Source organism: Rhinoderma darwinii, chromosome 9 (assembly GCF_050947455.1).
Source record: "Rhinoderma darwinii isolate aRhiDar2 chromosome 9, aRhiDar2.hap1, whole genome shotgun sequence".
Classification (NCBI taxonomy): Eukaryota; Metazoa; Chordata; class Amphibia; order Anura; family Rhinodermatidae; genus Rhinoderma; species Rhinoderma darwinii.
This window is the reverse complement of record NC_134695.1, coordinates 31,724,505-31,738,122: the sequence shown is the minus strand read 5'-3', so window position 1 is coordinate 31,738,122 and position 13,618 is coordinate 31,724,505. Positions and strand designations below refer to the sequence as shown.

Here is a 13,618-nt window from a genome sequence, read left to right as displayed (position 1 = left end):
CAGAATGTCTGCTATTTGCGTAGAATACTCCTGTATGACATCTCTGGTCAGCAAGCTGAGAGAATATCTCCTCTTGTACCTTCTCTGCATCCACCATCCTATGCGCCACATGCTGCACCTCTGTACAGATGGAATACATCTCTTGTTTATGGCGGGCCTGTAGGCGAAACATATATTCCTCTACCTCCAGCTATGTCGGCATAGCGCGTATATGCGCTTTCCAGTCCCAATCCTGGTCTGCACTAGGAGTATCAGATGGTGGGGATTCACTCCTTACCTGGTTGTCTTCTGGGGACGAAGCCACGGACATCTGGCTCATCAAGAAGTGGCCGGCGGTCTCTGCTTTCTCTAGACTCCAAGGCCGCAGTTTGAGATGCCAGGGCAAGAGCAGAAAATCTTTGGATTCTGCCGGATTCAGTATCCAGAACACCTGTCTGTTGGTTATCTCTGGATCTGTGATTCATGCTACTAGTTACTGCCCAAGAAAGGTAAGTATATCTCACAAAATGCTGTGGGTGCACAGGAGCTACTCCAGGATGCTGCTCACCATGCCATTAGCAAGCCATGCCTCGTGTTTTACTTTTTTTCTTCATTCCCCCTAGTGGACTTGAACCAGCGATCATTGGATCGCTTGCACAATATACTGCAATATTAAATGTATTGCAGTATATTGTGTTTTTAAGTCGCCTATAATAACTACTTCATTGTGATTTGCGGCCTTATTTACTTGTCTTCGCAGAAGATTTTCTATGGATTCTGTTATATTTGGTGGCTTATTTCAAACTACTAACAGTATTTTATTATTGTTTTTCCCTCCATGCATTTGTATCCATAGAGACTCCACATGATCGTTTCCCTCACATAATTTCTCTTAGTATGGGCTAAAGACAGGACTTTACGTCAAGGCAGACCCCTCCATGGTTTTTATGATCTTTTCTGAACAATCTTTAACCAATCCAGTCATAGATATGAACCCACATCGGTTATGCCAACCATGTCATACTTTTCCTTCCAGTTCATATTGGTGTCTATATAATACGAGCATGCGTTTTTATAGTGGATTTGGCAGAAATAGCTATTATCTGAAAGCTGTCAGACTTCGAAGGGGTTTTCCAACAATAGAACTTTTTTTTTCCAAACCCCATTTACCTAAGTAAAACATTGATACATATCAATAAATCACATTAAGCGCTTACATGCTTTTTGTTTACTCCCAGTCCGGTCCCCGTTTCTTTATTCACTTAGTGGCGTTCAGAGGGAAAAGTGGGTGGTCCTGGTCCTATCACAAGTGACCGGGGTTTCCCTTCTAAATACTAAGTTTCCCAGGGGTTCCTTGCCTTCTAAAGCTCCCCAAGCACACCCCTGTGCGCTGCCTGCATGTTCTCCGCTGATCTCACAGTGTCACTGACTCAAATGAGTGGTAGAAGAGTAAGAAACAAAAACAGTATGGCACATCCTCAGGGCATCAGAGCTGTCGGCGCTGAAGACTACTGTGCATGCAGGGTATTGTAAAGCTGCAGTGCCCCAAAAAAATGAACAGAGCCAAATCTGTGCATGCTCGTCCCGTTAAATAGTAACTACAGCAGGATGTAACCCGTGGCAACTATATGCAAATATTGGTAAGATTTGGGGCACTTCGGAGATAAGATTTATTATGACAGAAGAAATTTGCTTAATTGAGTTACATTTACATATGTTATTAATTTTGTATGTGCTGTATATTAGACATGATCTTTATTGTGGGAATAACACTTTAAGTTCTATTCACATCAGCATCATGGCTTCTGTTATTAACAGAGCCATAAAAGCCTTAGTGGATCTATTTTTAAGGATAATGATGGATCCCACTGTCTTCTGATGGGTCCATTAGGTATCCTTGGTTTTCCATTTTATTTTATTTTTTATATTGCTGTCTTCTATACACTTATTATTTTATACTATACGCATCATTTTAGTATTTTTTATCTGAAAAAACTTGTATACTATAGTTGAAAAATCAATAAATTCTACATTCATTTTTATTTCTGCAGATTGATGTACTGGAATATATTCATGAAAATGAATATGTCCATGGTGATATTACAGCTGAAAATATATATGTAAACTCTGATTCTAATGAGGTAAGAAACCACATTCTAATTTATTGAGCTTATTTAATCCGACACTAAAATACAATTATTTTTATTTATTTTTTAATTATAAGACACTTCACACTGTAAAATGCTACCCAACGTCGAATGCCAAAAATACTAGGGAAAAAAACAAAAACATTTTGATGTTGGAATGTGTCAAACACTGTATAGTCATGGCCTGTTTCAGGGCAACTTTGTTTTTGTTTAAAGAGCATATGCCACCAAAATTCTGTTTGATAAAATCTGTATAATAAAAATATCCTGCAATAGCCGAGCACGCACATTCGGGTGTTTCTTACAGCTTGATTCAAGTCTATGTGGAGGGACAGAGCATGTTTATCCTGCTGTCCTGTCCAGAACTGAGACTAAGGGCTCCTCATTCTCCGCATCGGTGGGGGTGCCAGAGGATGGACCCTCACAGTTTTTCATTGTAAGACCTGTGTGAGTGACAGGTTCTAAAAGTAAAAAGGGGGTTGTCAAGGGACAACCCATTTAAAACCTTAGCGTCATGCTATGTATATATACAGCACTGCCTCTAGGGACTTAACGCAATCCACTGTACATGTACAGCGGAACTTTGAGTAGTCCTAGTATGGATGAAGCGATTTATAGATCAAGTTCAAACAAGGGAGAAAGTAAGGGACATGGGTAAACTATAGAACTTTGTTTTACCCATATTAATCCAGAGAAAGGTTTAAAAAATAAAATACCCATAAGGTATTTACCAATCTGCCCTAAAAAGGAAAAATGTTCCTCCTGATCTAACTAAACTAATAACACACAAACAGTTGTACTCCTCATGTCATTTACGGAGTACATTAAATAAACATCCACAATGCAGGAAGAAAAAGTAAGGGAACTCTTGAATTTAATCTGTAAATCACCTCCACCAAACATTTCCTGTAGCTGCAAAGAAGTTTTGCCCACCGTTGAGGAGTAATTTTAAACCATTACTCCCTGGAAAACCTGTTTCAGTTGATCAATATTTCTGAGACGCTAATTGTGCACAGCCCTCTTCAGGTCATACCACAGTATCTTGATAGGGTTAAAGTCAGGACTCTGACTTTTGATATTCCACAACGCAAATTATTATTTTTTCAATCATTTTTTACTTGATTTTACTTGTGTGTTTTAAAGAGGCTCTGTCACCACATTATAAGTGGCCTATGTTCTACATAATATGATCGGTACTGTAATGTAGATTACAGCAGTGTTTTTTATTTGGAAAACGATAATTTTGGGCGGAGTTATGACCTATTTTAGCTTTATGCTAATGACTTTCTTAATGGACAACTGGGCGTGTTTTACTTTTTGTCAAAGTGGGCGTTGTGGAGAGAAGTGTATGACGCTTACCACTCTGCATCATACACCTCTCTCCATTCATTTACACAGCACATAGTGATCTAGCTAGATCACTATGTGCAGTCACTTACTCACACATTAACGTTACTCAAGTGTCCTGAGAGTTAAAGCTAATATAGGTCATAACTTACCTAGGTCATAACTCCGTCAAAAATGATAGTTTTTCTAAATAAAAAACACTGCTGCAATCTACATTACAGCGCCGGTCACATTATGTACAAGATAGGCCACTTATAATGTGGTGACAGAGCCTCTTTAAGTCATTGTCTTGTTGCATCACCAAATATTTATTTAACTTGAGGTCATGGACTGCTCCCTTATATTCTTCTGTAAGATGTTTTGATACATCCCTTATATTCTTCTGTAAGATGTTTTGATACATCTTTTAATTCATTGTTACCTCAATTATTGCAAGGCCCAATTAAGCAGGCCCAAACCATGATGCTCCCTCCAGCGTTTGCAGGTAAGATCGACTTACCTGCAAACGCTGATGCTGCTGCAGAATCAACTGTAGCCTCTGGTGCCGTCACGATGCAGGACCTGTGAGTGACGTCACAGATCTGCACTGTCACAAGCTGGGCGTTCTGAAGAGAAGAGGATGTTACTTCTCATCAGAGCGCCCAGCTAGTGAAAGTATTAAAAACGCCCCGATGTACGCACATAATACACACCCACTTGGACTTTTACTTTTAAACACACCCACTTGGACTTTTGCAAGCCTCATTTACATAACTACAAAAATGGTCATAACTTGGCCAAAAATGCTCGTTTTTTTAAAATAAAAACGTTACTGTAATCTACATTGCAGCGCCTATCTGCTGCAATAGCAGATAGGGGTTGCAAAATCTGGTGACAGAGCCTCTTTAAAGCAATTTTTAAATTGACCTTAATTTAAAAAATGTTTTACTTTTTAAGATATGGCTTCTATGTATCCTGTATACATAGAAGCTGTATCTTGCCATCAAAGCCAATTCCGCCAGGTCAGCTGGACTGACTGCTCTGCTGATAACTTCCCGTACGCATTTCTGTTGATGAATTTAGATGTGTTCGTTATTGGCTGGATCTGAGACATGCAGGTCCAGGTTTCAGCCGAGCCGACAGTCTAGCTGACCTGACGTAGTCGGCTTTGACAACAAGATACAGCATTTATGTATACAAGATATAAAGAAGCTGAATCTTAAAAAGTAAAAAAAAAAAAACATTTTTAATAAAAGTTGTTTCGAACTAGAACATTTATTTATTGAAAAGAAAAAAAATTGCATTTAAAGGTATATATAGTCTTTAAGAAGAAATATAAAATAGATTAATTTTACCGCTCAAAACAGTCACATATAGACAGTCTACGTAACTCTTCAGAGGAATACCTTTCCCCCAGCACCATATAATAGGCTATAGGTTCTGTAGTGCAAATAAGTTGATGATATTCCTGGTGATTCTGGGGCCGTATTTCCACATGGGAGAAACCTCTCTTGTGGAGTTTCTGGTGTATATACCCAAATCACACACGTTTAGCATTAACTCCACATAGTGCAGCACAGCTAGTTGTTCGTTTAAGATAAAACCATTTTTTTTATATTCAAAGTTTTTTATTGGTTTTAATACAAACCGGTACAAACACAGTTAGGGAAAATGTGTCCCCACAATAGAGAGAACATGACAAATGAGGGCACAGACCAAACATGAGGGTGAACATCACATCCCATTGAAAGCGCAAAATACTACAGCAGTCTAAGGCTATGTTCACACAGGGTATTTTGCCGAGTTTTTTGACGCGGAAACAGCGTTGCAAAACTCGGCAAGAACGGGAGGCGTCGGCGTCTTTTTCCCGCGAGCAGTAAAACTGCCTCGTGGGAAAAAGAAGCGACATGCCCTATCTTCGGGGCGCTTCCGCCTCTGACCTCCCATTGACTTCAATGGGAGGCAGAGAAAGCGTATTTCGCGCTGTTTTATGCCCGCGGCGCTCAATGGCCGCGGGCGAAAAACGGCGCGAAAAACTCCCAGAAAATCGGCGTGCAGGGAGAGGAATATCTGCCTCAAACTTCCAAACGGAATTTTGAGGCAGATATTTCTCCTGCAAAATACCCCGTGTGAACATAGCCTTTAGGAAGCATATGAGATAGGAGCATTGCTTAAAGAGGCTCAGTCACCACATTATAAGTGCCCTATCTTCCACATAATGTGATCGGTGCTGTAATGTAGATTACAGCAGTGTTTTTTATTTAGAAAAATGATAAATTTTGACCATGTTATGACCTATTTTAAATTTATGCTAATGACTTTCCTAATGCCCAACTGGGCGCATTTTAGCTTTTGACCAAGTGGGAGTTGTAATAGACAACTAGGCGTGTTTTTACTTTTTACCAACTGGGCGTTGTGAAGAGAAGTGTATGACGCTGACCAATCATTGTTCTAGCCCAGTTTCTTTCACTGCACAATCGCGCTGTAACAATGGGCTGGAACAATGAGAAGTGTGTGACGCTGATTGGTCAGCGTCATACACTTCTCTTCACAGGGCCCAGTTGGTAAAAAGCTAAAAAATGCCCAGTTGGGCATTAAGAAAGCCATTAGCATAAATCTAAAATAGGTCATAACTTGGTCAAAATTGATAGTTTTTTTCTAAATAAAAAACTGCTGTAATCTACATTACAGCGCCGATCACATTATGTAGGGCACTTATAATGTGGTGACAGAGCCTCTTTAAAGAGGCTCTGTCACCAGATTTTGCAACCCCTATCTGCTATTGCAACAGATAGGCGCTGCAATGTAGATTACAGTAACGTTTTTATTTTTAAAAAACTAGCATTTTTGGCCAAGTTATGACCATTTTTGTATTTATGCAAATGAGGCTTGCAAAAGTCCAACTGGGCGTGTATTATGTGCGTACATCGGGGCGTTTTTACTACTTTTACTAGCTGGGCGTTCTGACGAGAAGTATCATCCACTTCTCTTCAGAACGCCCAGCTTCTGGCAGTGCAGACACAGCCGTGTTCTCGAGAGATCACGCTGTGACGTCACTCACTTCCTGCCCCAGGTCCTGCATCGTGTCGGACACATCGGCACCAGAGGCTACAGTTGATTCTGCAGCAGCATCAGCGTTTGCAGGTAAGTAGCTACATCGACTTACCTGCAAACGCCGATGCTGCTGTAGAATCAACTGTAGCCTCTGGTGCCGATGTGTCCTCGCTCGTCCGACACGATGCAGGACCTGTGAGTGACGACACAGCGTGATCTCTCGAGAACACGGCTGTGTTTGCATTGCCAGAAGCTGGGCGTTCTGAAGAGAAGTGGATGATACTTCTCGTCAGAACGCCCAGCTAGTAAAAGTAGTAAAAACGCCCCGATGTACGCACATAATACACGCCCACTTGGACTTTTACTTTAAACACGCACACTTGGACTTTTGCAAGCCTCATTTGCATAAATACAAAAATGGTCATAACTTGGCCAAAAATGCTCGTTTTTGAAAAATAAAAACGTTACTGTAATCTACATTGCAGCGCCGATCTGCTGCAATAGCAGATAGGGATTGCAAAATCTGGTGACAGAGCCTCTTTAAGAAAGAAAATACAACAGTTCAGCTTCTCATACATCCTAAAATGCATAGGCAATAGTGAGTCAGCGCAATCACAGGAAGCCGATGACCACGTAAGACAGACACAAGAAGGGAAGGAGAAGATAGTATGGGAAACAAACAAGGGCAAAGAAGAGACAAGAGGGAGGGGGCGGGGTTCATGGTGAACCTGGACTCCGGTTCCAGATTATCATGAGTAAATAAGAAGCAGCTATGCACCTTGCAAAGACCAGATTGGAGCAAGCAAACCCCCACACATCTGTATGTAGTCCCTGCCCCGAGCAAGTCCCATGGGAGAGGATATGCAGTATATCTCAAGTCACCGCAGTCCAGTAGGCGAAGGAAGAAAGGAACATAAGCCATGGAGACCAAGTGTCCTTGTATCTGGTAGAAGCAGCCGCAGAATGAGCCAGAAGGTGCGCAATTCGCTGCAGTAAGGCAACCTCCTAGAACCACTCATCCAGCAGTGGAGGGACCGCCGTTCTCTTCCTACGGGGAATAACTGATTTGGCAGCTTGGAGGAGGTGTCTAAGTAGAGAGCGTTTGTAAATGGGTAATGGCATAGGGAACATGAAGAGAAGGGCCGCCTCGGGTGAGCCAGGGACCGAGACCCCAGTGACATCTAATATAATTTGGAAAACCGCCTCCCAGAAACTCCGTAAGGAGGGACAACTCCACCAAATATGAGACATGTTTCCCCCTGTCGCCCCACAGCGCCAGCATGTGTCAGGCACAGACGGGTACCATTTATGCAGGGCAGTGGGCACCCGATACCACCTAGAAATAATTTTATAGCTAGTTTCCTGAGCTCGTATGGCTATCAATGCTTTCTGGGACAGGGAAAAACATTGTCTCCATTGTGCGTCGGAGAATGTTGCATTCAATTCTATCTCCCAAGCCCTGCAGAAGGATGGGAGATGAGTGGATCGCTGGGAGAGGAGAATTTTAGAGCATGGAAATGACGTGTGCAGGAGAAAGGGGGAGACACATAAGCGCTCGAAGTCGGTAAGCGGCCGGTGAAGGTGAGCCTGTCGCTTAATAACCCTATAGAAATGTTTTAACTGGGCGTATTCGAATATGTGACGTGGTGAAGGAGTATCAGCTGGGTAAATAGTGGCTAAGGGGAGTAGAGAGGAATCGGACAGGAACAGAGTGAAGTATATTGGATTGGCGGGAGACCTACCCAGGAAGGAAAGATGCGCCTCCCCAGCAGGAAAGGCAGGGTTGTCAGTAATAGGGGTCAGTGGACCCAGTGGGTCAACCAGTGAGCCCCCCCACCCCAGAGGACCGCAGTGCCAAGAGGATATGGAGAACAACAGAGGAGGCGGGAGTCTGTCTGCACTCGTACCCTGCCTGGGAATAGAGTTGTTGGGCTAGACGAACCCAAAGTTTAGAATCATGATTATGAAAGACGTCAAGGACACAAGCATGAGTCGACGCCAGATACTAAAGCCGACAGTCCGGCAGACCAACCCCACCCACGTCCCTGGAGCGAGTAAGTATTGTCCTACTCTGAGGGGGATGACCCGTTGGCCATATGAAGGACCCAAAACATTGTTGGATACGTAGCCAATAAGAGGATGGGATGGAGATGGGGGTCGTCTGCAGGAGGTACAGCAACCTGGGGAGGAGTGACATTTTAATAATGTTAATACGGCCAAACCAGGAGAATTCCCTATTATGCCTAGAGGCGAGATCTGTGCGAAATTTGGCTAGTAAAGGGGCGAAGTTATTGGCAAACAGTTGTGAGTGATCAGTTTATACGTGCACCCAAATATGTTATACCCTTTACAGGCCAGGAGAAGGGGAAATTACTTTTGAGGAGTGATAGTGTCGCGGATGGGAGGGATACATTCAAAGCCTCAGACTTGAAGAAGTAAATCTTAAAATTGGACCATGTTCCAAAACGTGACAGCTCGGACAGCAACGAGTGAAGAGATCTATGCGGGTTCGTGAGATAAACCAATAGGTCATCAGCAAACGCAGAGCACTTATATTCTGTCCCGCCTATGAGAATACCCTTAATATCCAAGCTGCTCCGCCGAATGGAGGCCATGAGATACTCCATAACGAGGACATACAAGAAAGGGGATAAAGGGCAGCCCTGCCTGGTGCCATTATGAATAGCAAATGGCACAGAGAGGGAGCCGTTTATTTTCAATTGGACAGATGGGGATTGATAAAGGGCCATGACTTTACGAAGATAAAACAATTTTATTATACTCACTAGAGGTAAAATTACAATGCCCTTTAGAACAAATCAATTTCATGTGACACACACTGGGCATACTGATACAATAAAAAAAAGCCACTTGTGTTAAATAAATGATCCAATAGGAGATCAATAAGATAAAAACAAATATATAGCAAATATATTAAACCAATTAAATTTTTCTAATATGATGTAAAGTTATAAAAACACTGAAACCGTAAGAACCTTAAAAATACATTATTTATACCCACATATTACAATATAATGCCTATGTTCTGTACCTTTACACAGATCCTCCTAACAAAATCTGTAACACTTATTAATAATACAAGATAAACAATTATCCTTATTCTATCTTGATATCTTTATAACGATCAAATGCACCAATCTATGTATTATAGTATACTTCTTAACAATAGAATCGCCAAATAATACCACTATATCAGGGCCAAATATTACCACCATACTGTTACTGAACAAAAAAACACTATAAAAATACTAATATTACCATTACATTTAGCAGACGAGGCTCTGGCTCTAGTTTTGTACAAGAAGCCAATAACCTATCTATGACGTTGAGTTGACAAAGTGAAGGTTCACTTGGGTTTATGAAATACAAGTAACGAGATTATATCGGTTCATGATTTGAAAGGAAACTTCTATGCTATGCAAACAAAATACTGAAACTGTAAATGGTTTATTCTGTCCTAGGTCTATCTTGCTGGATATTATAATGCATTTCGCTATTGTCCTGGTGGAAAGCATGTGACATACAGTGTTGACACCAAAACACCCCATGAAGGCACAGCTGAGTTCATTAGCCTGGATGTTCACAAAGGCACTGGTATATATTCTTGATCTTTGCATGCATGTAGCATTTCTGTGTAGTCAGGGATTGCTTAGTTTGAGCAAACGGAAAATCCAAAAGGAGAAGTCTACAAGATACTAAAGTGTTCATGACTTGACTTTGCGTTTCATAGACACAGGTTGCTAATGGATACTTAATCAGAAATTTTACATTTTGAAAATCCTGGGAGTATAATAAACTCTTGCGCTTGGAAAAGCCAACTATCGCAGTCCTCAACTTTAGGAGTCCTTTTGTCTTAGTCTTTCCTATTTAGGAATCTCTGTAGGTAAGGGCGGGTATTTCCGGTAAAGTATCTATTAGCAACCTGCATCTTTAAAACACAATGTGCATACCTCAAGTTACGAAGAAAGTGACAGAACAATAATATCTTGTGAACTTTTTATTTTGAATTATTCATTTGCTTACACGAAGCCATGCTTGACTGCGCCAATCCTTTATTTTGTATTTGTCTAATAAAGTTTGAGCAACTTTTTGGGATTGCGCTGCGTTTTTAGATATTTTACAGTTCTTTGCTGTACAACCTTTTTATATTCAGCGTTCTATATCACAAAAATGATCATGACCTATCAATAAGCTTCCGTGACATGCCTTTACCATTCATATTGATTAATGGACATTTGTCTTTTTTTCTTTTAAAATCTTTTATCGGAATACAGTTACAACAAACTATAAAAATAATTTAGTCTCCAAGTGAGTAACATTAGAAAGTTACTGGTTATAATATTAGCACATACATGTTTAAGCCATCTTTAAAAATGAGTTGTGTTTGTAATAGTAGGAGTAAGGCATAGACCGTGTAATCACAGAAAATGGGAATGTGAAACGCATATCTGCTGTGATAGAAATTGATATAAAGCTCTGTTCAAACGACCCCATCCCTCCCAGAAAAAGTTTGTCCTTGTGGGATTTGATAGCGTTGTCCGCTCTAAATACGCAGCTCCTGTGCACAGCCGCAAGGCCATATAAATTCGGTCTCACTCATGCCTGAACAGCATGACATGATGTGGTATTTAAATTAATCCTGCTAATCCCTTTTCTCACCTGCAAGCACGTGCAGATGGAGTGTGGGAGTGATTTCACTCCGCTGATCCACTGACTTAAAGTCAGTATTTTAGTAGTGGAACCTGTGGCAACAAATACAGTGGAGGAAATAAGTATTTGATCCCTTGCTGATTTTGTAAGTTTGCCCACTGTCAAAGTCATGAACAGTCTAGAATTTTTAGGCTAGGTTAATTTTACCAGTGAGAGATAGATTATATATAAAAAAAAAAAAAAAAAGAAAATCACATAGTCAAAATTATATATATTTATTTGCATTGTGCACAGAGAAATAAGTATTTGATCCCCTACCAACCATTAAGAGTTCAGCCTCCTCCAGACCAGTTACACGCTCCAAATCAACTTGGTGCCTGCATTAAAGACAGCTGTCTTACATGGTCACCTGTATAAAAGACTCCTGTCCACAGACTCAATTAATCAGTCTGACTCTAACCTCTACAACATGGGCAAGACCAAAGAGCTTTCTAAGGATGTCAGGGACAAGATCATAGACCTGTACAAGGCTGGAATGGGCTACAAAACCATAAGTAAGACGCTGGGTGAGAAGGAGACAACTGTTGGTGCAATAGTAAGAAAATGGAAGACATACAAAATGACTGTCAATCGACATCGATCTGGGGCTCCATGCAAAATCTCACCTCGTTGGGGTATCCTTGATCCTGAGGAAGGTGAGAGCTCAGCCGAAAACTACACGGGGGGAACTTGTTAATGATCTCAAAGCAGCTGGGACCACAGTCACCAAGAAAACCATTGGTAACACATTACGCCGTAATGGATTAAAATCCTGCAGTGCCCGCAAGGTCCCCCTGCTCAAGAAGGCACATGTACAGGCCCGTCTGAAGTTTGCAAATGAACATCTGGATGATTCTGAGAGTGATTGGGAGAATGTGCTGTGGTCAGATGAGACTAAAATTGAGCTCTTTGGCATTAACTCAACTCGCCGTGTTTGGAGGAAGAGAAATGCTGCCTATGACCCAAAGAACACCGTCCCCACTGTCGAGCATGGAGGTGGAAACATTATGTTTTGGGGGTTTTTCTCTGCTAAGGGCACAGGACTACTTCACCGCATCAATGGGAGACTGGATGGAGCCATGTACCGTCAAATCCTGAGTGACAACCTCCTTCCCTCCACCAGGACATTAAAAATGGCTCGTGGCTGGGTCTTCCAGCACGACAATGACCCGAAACATACAGCCAAGGCAACAAAGGAGTGGCTCAAAAAGAAGCACATTAAGGTCATGGAGTGGCCTAGCCAGTCTCCAGACCTTAATCCCATCGAAAACTTATGGAGGGAGCTGAAGATCCGAGTTGCCAAGCGACTGCCTCGAAATCTTAATGATTTACAGATGATCTGCAAAGAGGAGTGGGCCAAAATTCCATCTAACATGTGTGCAAACCTCATCATCAACTACTAAAAACGCCTGACTGCTGTGCTTGCCAACAAGGGTTTTGCCACCAAATATTAAGTCTTGTTTGCCAAAGGGATCAAATACTTATTTCTCTGTGCACAATGCAAATAAATATATATAATTTTGACTGATTTTCTCTTTTTTTTTTTTTTTATATAATCTATCTCTCACTGGTAAAATTAACCTAGCCTAAAAATTCTAGACTGTTCATGTCTTTGACAGTGGGCAAACTTACAAAATCGGCAAGGGATCAAATACTTATTTCCTTCACTGTAACACATTGGGACCTATGCATTAAGACTGTAATAGAAAGACTGGGCTTATTGCTCATATTAACAGAGCTCCGCTTTCATTTCTTAAACTGCTCGGCAAAAATCAAAGTTGCATTGTATGCTATGGGAACAAGGCTGGTTTTACATTACAGAGCTTGCATGAATTTTTGATAAGAAAAATTGCACAGTTGCATGACTTTAGAACTATTTTCAAGTTTGAAGGCCATTTTCACACTTAAAGAGGCTCTGTCACCAGATTCTAAAATCTCTATCTCCTATTGCATGTGATCGGCGCTGCAATGTAGATAACAGTAACGTTTTTGTTTTTTTGAAAAACGTTCATTTTTGGCCAAGTTATGAGCTATTTTATTTATATATATATATATATATATATATATATATATATATATGCAAATGAGCTTTGAAATAGACAACTGGGTGTGTTTTTATTCGTATGTCCAACTGGGCGTGTATTGTGTTTTTAACTGGGCGTGTTTATGTGTATGACGCTGACCAATCCGTGACCAGTCTGCATCATACACTCATCTCCATTCATTTACAAGCAGCATAGCGTTCTTACTAGAACACGATGTGCAGCCACATACACAGACATTAACGTTAATCAAGTGTCCTGATAATGAATACACATGACCTCCAGCCTGGACGTCATGTGTACTCAGAATTCTGACACTTCTGAATCTTTTCTGTGAGATTTCAGCAAGCCACGCGTAAT

The 13,618-nt window shown here is 41.1% G+C and overlaps 1 protein-coding gene across 2 annotated transcripts in view; it reads left to right on the top strand.

The window, feature by feature from the left end:
• Positions 1–13,618, top strand: part of VRK3 (VRK serine/threonine kinase 3) — a 109,071-nt gene that overhangs the window by 69,973 nt on the left and 25,480 nt on the right. For both annotated transcript variants that reach the window (XM_075837479.1, XM_075837478.1), the window contains 2 exons: positions 2,031–2,120; positions 9,989–10,121. In XM_075837479.1, the coding sequence (XP_075693594.1) occupies positions 2,031–2,120; positions 9,989–10,121 (223 nt within the window). The remainder of the gene's footprint in view (positions 1–2,030; positions 2,121–9,988; positions 10,122–13,618) is intronic.